The 16,059-nt window shown below is 42.0% G+C and overlaps 1 protein-coding gene across 1 annotated transcript in view; it reads left to right on the plus strand.

The window, feature by feature from the left end:
• Positions 1-15,240, plus strand: part of cdh13 (cadherin 13, H-cadherin (heart)) — a 423,814-nt gene extending 408,574 nt beyond the window's left edge. Inside the window, exons 15-16 of the mRNA XM_086297939.1 lie at positions 157-192; positions 13,625-15,240. Of these exons, the coding sequence (XP_086154065.1) occupies positions 157-167 (11 nt within the window). The 3' untranslated portion in view covers positions 168-192; positions 13,625-15,240. The remainder of the gene's footprint in view (positions 1-156; positions 193-13,624) is intronic.
• Positions 15,241-16,059: the final 819 nt, after the last annotated feature.

The raw sequence follows: 16,059 nt of genomic DNA on the forward strand, positions 1-16,059 counted from the left end.
ATTCAAGATGCACAAGTGTGTCTTGTACATTTTATGTTTCTATATTTCCTGCCTACAAGCCTAAGGCGCTCCCAAGGAAGTCAAACTTGAATTTACTCTAAATATCTCATTTAAGCCAAGTGATGGTATGAATAATTCAGCCTTCTCCATTTACAGCACGTTTGTAATGGAGGACATCCAACAGCTAGTTTGGTGAGAAGAAAACTCATTTGCATCTTTAAGGCCCCAGATCCCGTTCTCGCTCTGTCTGGGCTTGTTCTCTGTAGTTTATAGGCGAGCTCGCTGTATGCCGGCGGCTGTCTACAGCAGGAGGGATGGTGACGGAGTAAAGCGAGAGAAGGAGATGATGAGGAATGAGAGGGTAAAAAAAAATAATGTGATGGATGGGAGGAACAGAGAAGGAATTTCATTTCAGCGCTGAAAGATGGGTAGCTGTAATTATTCCATCTTTGTTCTGCTAATTTGTGTTTGACTGTAAAATGTTTTACTTCTGATCGTGCGACAAATCACAGCCATCCTTCCCTTTGTCCTCCCAGCTCTCTTCCCTGTCTTCTTCTACTGATCTTAACATCTTTCCTCCCTTTTTCTCATCTCCTGTCAGTCCTGTCAAACTCTCTTCCTTCAGCCTCCTCTGCCACAGTTTTTTTGTACCACTTGTCTTGTGCTTCTCTGTTTAGCCGCATTTCCCCCATAATCCTTTGCTTGTGGGCAACATCTCTGCTGTTCTTTTTCTAGCTTCTAGTATGACTCAGCGATCTTCCTATGGCTATAGATCAATCTGTCTATGGATGCATGTCTTTTCTCTGAATGCTCACTCCTAACAGATAACTGTTACGTGTTACAGAAAGCATTGTTTGAAGTGGCGCCTGCGCCCACTCTTCATCTTCTTCTGATTCAGCTACGTGCACTCAGTTACCTGCAACTTCTTCAGCTCGTGATTCACAGGACACAAAGTATTAAATTAAAATGACGGCGTGTAGCAAGCAGCGGCATAAGCACACCGCACGACAGCGTTGATAGGCCATTAGTCGCGGTTTCGCTGCGACACACTAATCACAAGCTGATGCTGCATCAGCGTTCAAGGACAAACAGCCACCTCTTGGAAAGTTTTATGGCAGTGATCCTGAGACTATCCCAGCTGGAGCAGTCAGGTAGCTTTTCACAGACTCCTTTTCAGACGCAGCTTCCTATACGGGGTTTCCATGGTAGCGCAAACATGTGTCTGAACTCGAAAGCCTTCTAATTGGTTGACATGCCAAAGATGATGTTAAGAGAGTCTTTGCCACAGATGTCCTTTTTGCACTGAACGACAGTAGCCTTCATTACTCTACTGTAACTAGTGCAGTGATAGACAGTGGCATTCATAGCTTCTCCAGAACACGGATTCTTGGATGCTTGTTCCGGAGGCTGTGCACATCCGTTCGTTTGGCCCGGAGTACGTTTGTGTAGTCAGAACGCACGTTGCAGACGGTGGAGTTACCCCGAAGCTGAAGGTTGAAGATTACAGACAGAGAGGAAACAAGAAAAGTGTGTGTGTGTGTCTGTATCTCTACTGGGAATCTGAGACAGTATTACAGCTCAGCAGCAGAGGTTCACCAATTCAGACACAGAACATCTCCACAGACACACACACACTGCGGGAGCTCAGAGAGATGACTTCTGCTCAAGCTCATCACACAGACCTGTGCTGGGGGACAGATAGAGGGGGCTGATCGCTGCAGTGTGTAGTCAGATAGTCTGACAGAGAGGCAGAGAGTATCCTGTTCCAATTCCCTTATCTCCAAACTGAACTCTGACCCCGAAAGAGAGAGATGAGGGGAAGAAAAATGAAAAGAGCCAGAGGGGGAAGGATGGGGAAAGGAGAAGAAAGCAGTGTGCAGATTAAACTCTTTGTTTTTTGCTCGCTGGGCTACAGGCATGCAGAATGCATGGCCAGCACAACAGCTATCTTAATTCTTCTTTCCTTGTATCTGTAGCTCTCCTCACTCATCCTCCTTCTCTCTTAATCCCCAACCATGTCTACTAAATATTTAATCTTTAAAATAATTGGCATCCACAAATCATTTCTTCAGGTAAAGCACGTGCGGTTATGTCAGTGAACATAACAGGGAAGTGTCTATATTAAATATGTCTGCTATCTGTTTACTGCCTGGAAAATGTTTATGCTGGGGGAATTGGCAGACATGTTTCTTTTTTTTTACTCCATTATCTTCATTTGCGGACTTTATTTATGGCTATGTTTAGAAAGACGGAAGTCTTCGTTAAACATTGAAAAGGCAAGCCGAGGCAGGAGACACAGAATAATTAAAATGCTTCCCTTAACTGGGCATTCTTGATTTTCAAGCTAGTGTTTTCTGTAGAGCGGCCCAATCAGATGTCGCCATTATGTCAAAGCCTCTTGCACACACACAAGTTGTCCTTCAGCGCTACGATACACCATCTTCTACCTTTCCAGCCTCCTAATGTCTCTATAAAACAAGATTTTTGTCTTCCTGTTTCCGAGGCATAAAGCAGGACTGCTAAAGGACACCTTGTGCTCATCATCTATTTAATTTTTTAAGACTCTATATTTGTCAAAATAATAAATATGTGAGACCATCTCCTCAGCATGTGTAGAGGAGACTATTATTAGACTTTTATTAAAGGCTTATAGTCGTGTTTTAAGGCTGAGTAACCTCTAACAGCCATGCCAACACAGAAAATGAACATTGGTGTCTCCACCTTTAGATGGAACTCATTAAATTTGTTAGGAAGCTTCTAGGAAATGCAGCTTCCTAACAAATGTTTAACTATGTAAACTATGGTTAAGAGCAGTGTACCTGTGTGCTATCTTTACTGCATCCAATGGAAACACTACTGGACAGTTTCCCTAAAGAAATGCAATGCAAATAACTAGCAGGCAGCAGAAAACTTGTTTTATTCCTGTGATGAGGAGTCAACTTTCCATGTCACACTAATCAGGCTATTGCAAAAATATGCGCAGATGTCATTCTGCACAGTGAAGCTCAAATATAAGTGAAATTATGAAAATAAAAAATAAATGTATAAGACATATACTAATAAATGTGTCAGAAGAAGCAGCAGAAGGAGAAAAAGAGAGAAGCAAGAAGTTGTGTTTGGACTGAGGGTAATTTATCAATCTGGTGTTTGAGTGGAGCTCAAGGAGAAAAAAGAGAAAATGACTGTGATCTTCACCAGTGCTTCAGTTCAGTTTTCTCTGTAAAGCATTCAGTAGGTAGAAACAGTATCAATGGAGAAGACGGAGAAAAGAAAACTGCATCATCTGACCGCCTCTATGGCAGATTTCCCTTTGTGCTTTACATTAACTGGACCAAAAGAGTTGTGAAGCATGTACTTAATATAGCACAGAACTGGACTCCAGTCTCACCTTATCCCATCTGCATCCATCCATCCCCTCCACCATGTCCTAGCTTGCTTTCTGCATCAGCTCTCAGCCAAATAATGCATCACTGGGCTTGGTTTTCACACCAATACATAATATATGTAACCCCGCTGGACGAATACAGAGTACAAGTGTGTGTCTGTATTTGCAGTGTGCCAACATATACTGTGTCTTCTAATGCTCAACAACCCTTTGTTTGCACTTGCAGGATTGGTAGATAAATCCCAGGGCTTTGCGGGGGCCTACTTCCACTCCCTCCCACTGTAAAGCTTTCTTTGTAGTTCCCTGTGCCACAGACTCGCACAAAAATCACTTCGTATACACAAATTCACAAAGATTACCATGAAAGTAGGACACAATTACAGTATTATTCTATAGTCCTGTAGGAGAGAATACATTATGGCAAACGCACGTACAAATGCACGTTTAGATGGAGGGTGCTAAATCTCTATTCTTCAAAAGACAGAGAATTTCCTAAACGGGCACACGAAGTGATGTCAGTCAGGTTTTTTCCCCACAGGCTACAGATGCACTCAAAAACTAAAGTGACTCATAAGCACGAGTCCTAATTTTAGAATTACAAGGAGTATTTCTTTGCTTAATACAACTCACAGGTGGAATACTGTTATAGATGACCACACTGCCCCCTATCAGTCTATATGTGAACGTGCGTGCCCTGCACAGAACATGCAGTATCTCCCTGCAGCAACCTCACTGTTGCAAAAAAAAGTTCAAAGTTGATGATGTGAGGCTGGAAGCAGTAAGTTGGCCAATATGGACAGTGTATAAATCAAGTGTATTTTAGTGGTGGTAGTGTGGACTTTGCTGGATTTTGAAGATTGATATGTTGTGGCCCAGAGTGACTTACTTTGCTTATTTGGCTTATGTGAAATGATTTGATAAAATGAAAACTAGTGGAAGGAGCGCCAAAGTTCTTTTTTTGCTTTCTCAATCCCGCATTTCATCGTACCTGCTCTGAGTCAACCTAGGAAGGTCTTCCAGCTCAAACTGCATGCTAAACTCTTTTCCTCCCAGGATTACAAGCTTCAGCTGCATTAATGCACTGCAGAGAACTGCAGATATTCTCTGTGTTTCTCTGTGTTTTCAGCAAGTGTAATGATGTAATTCCAAGGGTATAGGCGAGAGAGAGAGACAGTGAGAGGGTGGAGTAAAAACAAGGCATTTATCATTAAACACAACAAACAACTCCCAGCCCAGATGCCACTAATTTACCTCCATCCTTCTGGGGTTTTAGACCACACTATTCCTCCTTTCTGATCCCTCGCTTTGCTCTGACAGCCACTTTTCGTCTTCCTTCTCTAGCTCTGCACTAATCCCCTCCCAGCTACTGAGACAGGATGTTTAGGGGCTTATTTACTCTTGTATAAATATGACTTTTTCATAGCTTTCCTTAAAGAGGCCGCACACCAGAAAGATGCATATGGCTGAAGGGTCGTCTCTTCCTTCACTGAATCAGGCTGTGAAGATCTTTGAACATGAAACGATGCATTAGTGCCCTGCTTCTTAAGACAACAGGCTTGAACCACTTGAGCTCTGACTGTACTGTAATGAGTGCTCTGATACCATCAGAGTGTATTCATATATAATGACAAGTAACTTATACTACTAGAAAACACAGAGTAACATGGAAACTGTACATGTTGACATTTTTGGGACACCAAAAACGTTGCTGTATTTGCTTTAAAGATGTTTGAATAATTTCTTGATCATTAGCAAGTCATGCTTAAAGGCTTCATTAATAGTTAATGATTATGAATTTGTTGCATCAGGCAGCCCTCATGTATTATGAATGATTTATTGCTACATTTGTACATCTGCTAAACGGCAGGGACACGTAGGAGCTTCTCAGTCCCCAAACTGGAAGCAAAAGTCAAGAAAAATGTATAACACAGACAAGGTAATGCAGATTTTAACACCAGCTGCTTGATTTCCACAGCCGGGCAAAGTTCTGTATTAATACCAGCCCCTGAAAAGAGTTCTTACAGCTTACTTTCATTACAGGTTAATAATAATTACGGTAGTGTCACATTTAGATTCCAGGACTTTAGTACTGTGCACAGTTTAATTCACACTTTACATAGAATCAAACTATTATTGCAAGCAGATACTGTTGAACTACCGAGTCTTGCCTACAGGCTTTAACATTTGGATAAATCGGTGCAAACGCTTAAAACAGAACTTTTAATCTGCTTAATCTTTTTCAACAACACGACCCAGCTGACTGTTATTAATTTTAGCAATAAGGAGGCAAAGAGACAGCTCCCTGTTTGCATCAGGGGAGCTGACATGGAGCAGGTGATGAGCGTTTTTCTTGGGAACCAATTTCACAAAATTCTCGTACTCGAGGCACATGTCCATCTTGGTAAATAAAACTCAGAAACAGCTCTATTGCTTATCTTTGATGTGTGCTGGGTTGCCTTCTGGTAGTACACTCTCCTCAGTTCCCACTACGATATTCCGATGTTGCATTTGTAGATCCGTGTGGTATGGATCAGTCAATCACTGTGTCATTCACTCCTGGCATACAGCTTGATATCTTAGAGGAGATGCCTAATGGTTGCTCCGTTCCATAGTGGGTGTGTGTAGCCAGCCTTGTTAATGAGCTGGCTGAGGGGGATCAGGCCTATGTAGTAACTTGACTTGTGCAATCAGCTTGAATCGGGCTTTTCCAGCCACATCCTGACGAAGACTTTTATGGTTCTGTTAATCTTTTATATTTTTTGGTTGCTCAGTCTGGTCTTCCAGTCTTTAGTTATTGCTCTACCAGGAGATGGTGTTTGTCTTGTTTGCTCGTGTATTGTTCGTCTTAGCCACTATGATGCCTGACAGGAGCTTCCATGTTGTATTGAGGCAGGTTGTTGGATCCTCGGGAATCAGGACACCAAGCATTGTTGTTATGTGAGCATTATTCTCTCATATGCTTTTCCACTATTGATGTGTCTTCAGCCTTGGTGGGGTAGTTCTAATAATGTTTTCCTCCCACTCCACCCAAGTAAACCTTGATGGTTGAGTGGAGAACATCTTTTTTATACTCCTGGCTCTTCAAGCAGCTATACAAGGCTACCAGTCTTTGTTTTGCAGTTCCTAAGACCTCAGGTTTCGGCAGCTTGTTGTACTTTTTGGCATTCCTTTCTTTATCACTTCTTTCCACAGTTTTGATATTTGGCAAACCTCCCTCTGTACTGCCTTGATCTTGACCTCTAGTCTTCTTCTCCATGGAGGGTTCTGCTCCTTTTGGCTGTTCATCTTATAGCCAAGCATCTGAAGGATCACTGCTACCATTGTGTAGATCGTCTGGTTAGTTTTAATGATGGTTGCAGTAGGCATTGTCCATAATGCTGCCCTCACATCTTCTAGTAGTCTTTCAGGCGAGTACTTCATAGTCATAGAGTGACCAGGTTTCCAGCTTATCCATGGTTTATAAATATTCCCCCCTCGCACTGGGAGTGGTTTTTAATCCTTCAAGCTCGGGTCCTCTACCAGAGGCCTGGGAGGGTGAGGGTCCTGAGCAGTATCTTTGCTGTTCCCAGGACTGCGCTCTTCTGGACAGAGATCTCGGATGTTGTTCCCGGGATTTGCTGGAGCTTGGGTGTCACTGGATCGAATGCTCCGATTACCACTGTTACCTTCACCCTCCACTTCTTCTCGAGTTCTTCTCTGAGTCTTTGGTATTTCTCAAGATTCTCATGTTCCTCCTCCCTGATGTTGCTGTCACTCTGTATAACATCTGTCATTATGACCACCTCCCTCTGCTTGTCCACCACTGCTATGTCTGGTTAGTTTGGCATCACCAGTTTGTCTGTCTGTATCTGGAACTCCGAAAGGATCTTAGCTCAGTCACTCTTGACCACCCTCGGGGGGGCATCACATTTTGACCTCGAGACTTCCGATGTATCTGCATAGTACAGTGGGGCAAAAAAGTATTTAGTCAGCCACCGATTGTGCAAGTTCCCCCACCTAAAATGATGACAGAGGTCAGTAATTTGCACCAGAGGTACACTTCAACTGTGAGAGACAGAATGTGAAGAAAAAATCCATGAATTCACATGGTAGGATTTGTAAAGAATTTATTCGTAAATCAGGGTGGAAAATAAGTATTTGGTCAATAACAAAAATACAACTCAATACTTTGTAACATAACCTTTGTTGGCAATAACAGAGGTCAAACGTTTACTATAGGTCTTTACCAGGTTTGCACACACAGTAGCTGGTATTTTGGCCCATTCCTCCATGCAGATCTTCTCGAGAGCAGTGATGTTTTGGGGCTGTCGCCGAGCAACACGGACTTTCAACTCCCGCCACAGATTTTCTATGGGGTTGAGGTCTGGAGACTGGCTAGGCCACTCCAGGACTTTCAAATGCTTCTTACGGAGCCACTCCTTTGTTGCCCGGGCGGTGTGTTTTGGATCATTGTCATGTTGGAAGACCCAGCCTCGTTTCATCTTCAAAGTTCTCACTGATGGAAGGAGGTTTTGGCTCAAAATCTCACGATACATGGCCCCATTCATTCTGTCCTTAACACGGATCAGTCGTCCTGTCCCCTTGGCAGAAAAACAGCCCCATAGCATGATGTTTCCACCCCCATGCTTCACAGTAGGTATGGTGTTCTTGGGATGCAACTCAGTATTCTTCTTCCTCCAAACACGATGAGTTGAGTTTATACCAAAAAGTTCTACTTTGGTTTCATCTGACCACATGACATTCTCCCAATCCTCTGCTGTATCATCCATGTGCTCTCTGGCAAACTTCAGACGGGCCTGGACATGCACTGGCTTCAGCAGCGGAACACGTCTGGCACTGTGGGATTTGATTCCCTGCCGTTGTAGTGTGTTACTGATGGTGACCTTTGTTACTTTGGTCCCAGCTCTCTGCAGGTCATTCACCAGGTCCCCCCGTGTGCTTCTGGGATCTTTGCTCACCGTTCTCATGATCATTTTGACCCCACGGGATGAGATCTTGCGTGGAGCCCCAGATCGAGGGAGATTATCAGTGGTCTTGTATGTCTTCCATTTTCTGATGATTGCTCCCACAGTTGATTTTTTCACACCAAGCTGCTTGCCTATTGTAGATTCACTCTTCCCAGTCTGGTGCAGGTCTACAATACTTTTCCTGGTGTCCTTCGAAAGCTCTTTGGTCTTGGCCATGGCGGAGTTTGGAGTCTGACTGTTTGAGGCTGTGGACAGGTGTCTTTTATACAGATGATGAGTTCAAACAGGTGCCATTCATACAGGTAACGAGTGGGGGACAGAAAAGCTTCTTACAGAAGACGTTACAGGTCTGTGAGAGCCAGAGATTTTCCTTGTTTGAGGTGACCAAATACTTATTTTCCACCCTGATTTACCAATAAATTCTTTACAAATCCTACCATGTGAATTCATGGATTTTTTTTTCACATTCTGTCTCTCACAGTTGAAGTGTACCTCTGGTGCAAATTACTGACCTCTGTCATCATTTTAAGTGGGGGAACTTACACAATCGGTGGCTGACTAAATACTTTTTTGCCCCACTGTATGTTAGCCTCGGTCATGGCGCTCCATGTATGGCCTGCCTGCTAGCATCTTGCACTCTGCTGTCTCAGTGCTGGATTGTCTCAGGGGCATCTTTACACAGCCTGCACCTGGGGTCTTGCCTTGTAGACCCCAGCCTCTATTGATCGTGTACTTAGTTCCTGTGTTGCCATGATTAGTGCCTCTGTGCTGTCTTTCAGTCCAGCTTTGTCCAGCCACTGGTAGGATTTCTGGATGTCAGCAACTTTTTCTATCTCTGGTCTCTGCATGCACGGTTTCCACCTTGAAGCGTGGAGGAGGTGTGATGATGTGGGGGGGCTTTGCTGGTGACACTGTTGGGGATTTATTCAAAACCGAAGGCACACTGAGCCAGCACGGCTACCACAGCATCCTGCAGCGACATGCCATCCGGTCTGGTCTGGGTTTAGTTGGACCATCATTTATTTTCAACAGTACAATGACTCCAAACACTATTTGACTAAGAAGGAGAGAGATGCAGTGATGTGTCAAATGGCCTGGCCTCCACAGTCACCTGAACCCAGTGGAGATGGTTTGGGATGAGATGGAGCGCAGAGTGAAGGCAAAGGGCCAACAAGTGCTCAGCATCTCTGTGAACTCCTTCAAGTCTTTTGGAAACCATTTCAGGTGACGACCTGATGAAGCTCACGGAGAGAAGGCCAAGAGTGAGCAAAGCAGGAATCAAAGCAAAGGGCTGTTAGGAAGGATCTGAAATATAAAACATGTTCTGAGTCATTCCAACTTTTTTTGTTTACTACATAATTCCAGTGTGTTCATTCATAGTTTTGATGCCTTCAGTCAGAATCTATCAAGCATCTGAAGGATAACAGCTACCTTCAGGTTTAAGGTGTGGTTGAGCCAAACCTTAAACCTCCTTCTAAATGAAAATAGAGAAAACCCATTAATGATAAGGTGTGTCCAAACGTCTGACTGATACACCCACACACACACACGAAAAGCGCACTAAGGCTTATTAACACAGTTTCTTTATAATGCTTCTTACTCCTTGCTGCTGCAGTGCCTCTGTGTTCAGCTTGTAACCATGACACACCTGAGTTAATTTAGTGTCACCTTCGTCTCCTTTCAGCAATTAGACAGGCCTGGGAATCTGTTGCTGCTCCCTCCAGTGTCCTGATTGTTCCTCGCCTCCTGCAGCTTGTTAAATTTGTACTTTACACATTAAGCTCTTGCTTTTACCCACAGAGACTTACCATAAGTGAAAATGGCAACGTGAACATCTGTGATGTGCTGTGATATTTAAATAGATCATTCTTGGTAAAAGGTATTTCTTTTTTCTATTACTGTAAGATGAAACCTGATTCACTTTATGGCAGCGGTTGGAGAAATGAAAGGGAAACTAAAGAATATGAATGTAAACATAAATAAATGGGGAAGTGAAAAGTACTGTTATATCACTTATACTCTTAACACTGTCTTCTATTTACAGCACATCTATATGTACATCCCTGTTTGACACTTCACAGTAAACAATGTGAATAAAGAAATTTAATGTAACGTAAATATAACATATAACATAAAGAACTTGCTCATAGGGGGTCATGTGATCGTTGGGCCTTTCTCTGTTTTCTTTCTATTATTGTTTGGTCTTTACCTTACAATATAAAGCGCCTTGAGGCGACTGTTGTTGGGATTTGGTGCTGTATAAATAAAACTGAATTTAGTTGAATGTCACGGCTTGCATCTACTTGTCTTTGTTAGACAAAGAACAACGCTGTCAGACTCTCATTAGGCTTGCAAACCTAGCATTTGAGTTTCGAGTACCTTCAAGTACTAAATAAATAAATGCCTTTTATATTCAGCTAACTCAGAACTCCATCTTTTTCATTTTACAGTGTTAGGGACAATTATAGCTCACTTTCCTCAAGATAGCTTCATAATGTCACAAAGAGACAGAAAGAGAGGTAAAGATAAGGGAGTGCTTACACAGAGAAATGACTGAAAGGCATGCTGGCATGTCAAATGCATTGTTTTTTTTGACTGATACTGACTGCCAACTTATTATACAAAGCACACAACAGCTGTGACCGTAACTCATGCACCCACTCATGTGCTGACAATGGAAATCCATAAAGAATAATGCAACAGTAAACGCTTTAGAAAGAAAAACTAGCTATGACAAATTGCCACCTACAAATTTGTTGTTTTATACACATTTTGTTGCATGCATTTTGCTAGATTAGCAGTAAAATGCAAGGTTTACAGGTAAGCCTGTTAAGTAAGGAAAGTGCTGTATAATGAGCTGTTATTAAAAAACATAGCATAAGCTTCAAAAGGTAAGAGCACTACACGTGTTACGTTAAAGCTATTAAAATACAAAGTATCAGACAGAAAATATCAGACGGCTGTGTGTGCTGGAACCAGGTTCTCCTTCATTCTGCAGACTGCATTTTAAGGTTTTAGAAGATTTAACCGAACATGGGACAAAAAATGATACAATTTCTTATGATCCGATCAATTAAGTAATAAAAACAGTGAGAAAGTCTATTTTGAAGACCTACAGTAAGGTGCAGTGATGTGAGATTCCTCTGGTGGAAGGAGCTTAGGAAAGACAGGAGCGCTGTCGATGTTTTTGTTTCATTTGTATACAATATACAGTATCCGGTCGTTAAGTCTGACATCACTAGCCGTGTCTGGGCCTAAACTCCGCTGCAGGTCCATATATCAAACGATCACTATGGCATTACTGAGAGTTGAAAAACTGTCTAAAGTCTTTCATCTTTAATAAAATGATCAGCGTTCTGCTCTACCAGGTGTAACAACTGAGTTTAACATCCAGGCATCCATGAAAACGGAATTTATGACATTTAACGGAGTTAGAAGTTAGCAGGGAGTTAGCTCGCTAGCTTCTATCTAAATACAATATAGCATGTCCTGACTGCGGGGTTTTGGAAACAAATTCAAACGTACAGCTCTGCTATCACTTCCAGCATAAATGAAGACAGAAAACTAAACAGCAGTGACGTTTGTAGGGTTACTGAAGTTGGGCTAGCTGCTATATAATGATGTGCTACGTGACCGCTAGCGACACAGCTATGTTAGCATAATATAAACAAGCTAACTTTTTTTCCACTCGATAAAAGTTAACGTGAGTGTTCTCGGTGGTCAGGAACAAATGTAATCGCATGGCAGGATGCTGTAAAAGGACCAAACTTCAGCCAGGAGAACAACTGAGATAATCCATCCACAATACGAGGTTAGTCATTCATATACTGCTGCATGGGCTGGGCTGTAGTTACATCCTAAGGTTTTAAAAACTGAGCTTAAATAAATGATTAGCGGTAATAAAAGCCGAGGGAGGTCAACAGTGATCACTGACTGTTTTAGGAGCTTTTTGAGATTAAATAGAAGAAAATACAAAACATTAAACATGTTAACAACACAAAAGCCATATTAAACGCAGACTACTTTAGGCCCGGAAGTAGGATTCGTCACGTCATCACTTAACGACCGGATACTGATTATGCTCTATTTTACTTCCTCGACTGTAAGGGGACCAATTAGCTGCTCATCTCTGTCGACAGTGCACATTCACATAAAGAACCTGAGAATCCCCCTTCTTAGCGTGGATTCGTATGAATTAACACAAAATAATGTGGATTAGTGGAGCAGGTCTTAACAGTAAAAGTTATGTTTAGTATTATTAACTTGTAATTCCATTTAATTCAATAAAGTGCTGATGAATGGACTCAAAAAGCACAGGTGTGTAACTAAGACTGTCCAAAACGTGCCGTATCCAACATGTAATCACATCATATCAGAGAAGAGATAAAAATGGAGGTAATGGAAGAAAAAGAGGCGGCAGGATAATGAAAATGGCAAACAGGAGTAAGGGTTTCTGTCCAACCCTCAGCCGTCTCCAGACATATCAGAAATAGAAGGCAGACTATGCGGAGATGGCTGCCAGAGAGGCAATCAATAAACTTTCACATTTCATGCTGCAGTGTGCGTTTGTGTGCGTGCGTGTGCCAGCTGTGTGTATTTATGTGACTATATGCGTTGCTGTATCAAATTTGAAACTACCTCACTGAAAGCAGTTGTGCCAGACTGATGAGACAAGCTGTCACATTACTAGAAAATGTACCCGCCTACACCCCCCCTGCCCAAACCCAATATATGACCTTTGAGGTTCCCACCATGATGTTCGGGCTTGGCCGCGGTCGACATCATATTTTTGGCCTCAGGGCAGTCCTCAGTACTCGATCTGAAGTAAACTTTTAAGTATTGTACAGATACACATCAGTGCCCAATTAATCTTAGCAGCAGCCGCTCTAGAAACTGCCTCTTAAAGGCAAATCAAAAGCTCGGTGTACTAGTCCGTGCTCTTACGTTAGGGAGAGCTGCTTGTATTGATCGACCTGTCCAGAATGCTAAAGAAGCTACACGCTGACACCGTTTTAGTGTGGACGTTCACATTAAAGACAATAACGTGGTTGATGGTGCCTAAAGGCGCCTAAGAGCGAACAGCTCGAACTTCTCTCTTCTTTTCTTATTGAATTTTTAATAATGCGATAGCATCATCTGTCCTGTGTAATTGATTGCAGCTGATCTGGTTCGGCGATGACCTTGACTTTTACCATGTCTCCTCTCTTTTTCCCTTCCTCTCTCCCCTCTCTCTGCCTTATTTCCTCCTCTCGTTCATCCCTTCTCCCACCAGGCCTGTAGATCCTGCTGAAACCTCCTGTAGTCATTTTTTGCAACACCGAAAAGCAACGACTTATCTCCCCCACGCAACCCGGGCTTAGGAGAGAAGAAAAAGAAGACAAATAAGAGGAAGAAGAAGGAACGAGAAGAGGTCTTATAAACCACGACAAATCAAACAAGAAAATACTGGAAATCCCCATCGGCCCAGCGCTGTACAACACCACTGTGGTTTTTTTGGTTTGCTGGCTTTTTTAACTCACTTATCCTTCTCCTTCTCCTCATATGTGCTTTTCTCGTTGCATCTGTCCTTCCTTGTATCAGTCTTCTCTCTTCTCCTCGATCATCTCCCTCCTGTACTTCATCCACTATTGATTATTCCATTTCTTTCTACAGTTTCCATTGTATTCCATTTTGGCACCTCTCTCCCGCTCTGGCAGCCAAACACTGCGTGTTGGGAGCATTTGTGGCAACATGCCACATCCGTAGGAGATACTTGAAACAACATGTATATTGATATTGTAACAAAAACAAAAGATAAGCAAATCCAATTCATGTTGAACCACACCTTAAACCTCTGCTCATTTGAAATCTGGTAAGCTTTTGTTTTCACCCTCTTTCCCGATCATTGCTCTCTCTGTTTTCTTTTCCCTTGTTTTTCCTCACCCACCCACGAATAGAAAAATCGCTCCGACATCTATCAGCGACTCCTCTCCTGCCTCCTCGTCTATCTATTTACCTCTCTCTGTCTCTCACTGGACCAGGAGACATTGCAAAAGCTGAGCTACTGTCCTGGTCGGGGAAGAGCATTGACTTTTTGATGTGTTTCTTTCTTTTCTGGTCACAGACTGTGTTTGATCTTGTTTCACTCTTTAAGCAGACAGAACAAAGCCTGTTTCCTTTGTCTGCAGTGGTTGTTGTCTTTTAGGACGAGGTGGTAGCCATAAGCCTTCAAAGTCAGAAACTCTCTGGAGTCGTTTCTTCGATTTGCTTCTGTTTTTATTGCATTAGTTGTCATGGAGTGGAAAACAGTCTATCTTTATAGTAACGGTGTAAACCTTAAAAACAAAAAAGTACTATTATAAATATTTTATTTTTTACCATTGTATAAATATATACTATTGATTAACTTATGTACTTTGATTGCAAGTTCTTCGGTCGCCCACACGGTGGTTAAATAAAAAAAAGAGGAAACATTTTCTGTGATTTTAGGCACTATTTCTAATGCTATGGATGTGTTGACTATTTTATTGTAACATCTTTTTTTCATTTCTTTCCTTTTTTTGTTCCTTATTTTAAAATCTGTGATTAATTGCAGAATCAGGAGTCGTGTTTATATGACTGCATTTGTGTTTAGGTTCGATTCTGTCTCCAGTCAGTTCTGTCCTCTGCTGTTCGCCCTCTGTCTCTCATTACAAGACACAAGAAGACGTGTACGAAAACAAAGGCTGTGGTTTCGCTGGATAGTTCTGCTTTTTTCTCTTGCGCTCATCTAAAGAACTTAGCGTGTGTGGGTCCGTTTGGAAGACCACCGTAAAGAAAAAGATGACATTTTGAATGAGTTATGTCTGTCTTTTGCACTAATTTAATAAAGCCGTTACTGAAATTCCCACAATGTTATTTTGGAAATTGTGTTTTTCCTGAAAATCTTTTTTTACTCCTTTGGAGAACACGCTGTTAGCTCGTTCAACAAAAAATGAAAGTTAGCCTGTTTTTATTTTAGGGTCAGAATTACTAATTAGGGCAAATTAACTTAGTGTGTGCTCATTTATGAACATGGATGGACACCACTTCATCTTAAAAATAACTAATTTTAAAAAGACCTGATAATCTTCTTGCAAAAGCAAAAGAGTGTAAGTGCAGATTTATACAGAGAAGATCTTCATTATTAAAAAATAAGTCCATCGTATGAAATCTGTGTACTATGGTTGACCTGTAGGATATGTGGAAGAGCTCATTTACTTTTCCAGTCTTAGTGAAATTCCTGGTAATGTGCTGCGTGTACCGCTCTCATTTTCCTTTGCTTTTTGGGGGTTTTGGGGTCAAAGGAAAGAATCAGGGCAACAACTCAACAGATTTTGCTAAATAAAAATTAAATAGTGACACCTGAATTGGATATTCTAAGATCGGGCATTAATTTATGCTTCAAATGTACTGGCGTTTGATGCTACAGAGAAGTAATACAGTGCAAACAGCTTAGTCACTGCAAAAAGTGATTTTGCTGCCTGTAGTGTCAGCTGTGTATTAAACTACTGTTCTCTCCATTCCACCTATGATCCCTGTTACATTCTGCACTCTTACAGTAAAATAGCAAATGGGCAGTGAATACCTGTGACTGTAAATGGAAAGATTGCGGGTTCAACTTGTGGTTGGCTTGGGAACATAATGCAGCGAGCAGCAGTATGGCTCAATGCCAAGAAAGAGCACCTCAGATTAAATGTTGAAAGTGTT

The sequence above is a fragment of the Aulonocara sp. 'chitande type north' Nkhata Bay genome, linkage group LG7 (genome assembly GCF_057382095.1).
Source record: "Aulonocara sp. 'chitande type north' Nkhata Bay isolate Kocher_YH1m ecotype deep benthic linkage group LG7, A_spYH_male_GT1.1, whole genome shotgun sequence".
NCBI classification, from domain to species: domain Eukaryota; kingdom Metazoa; phylum Chordata; class Actinopteri; order Cichliformes; family Cichlidae; genus Aulonocara; species Aulonocara sp. 'chitande type north' Nkhata Bay.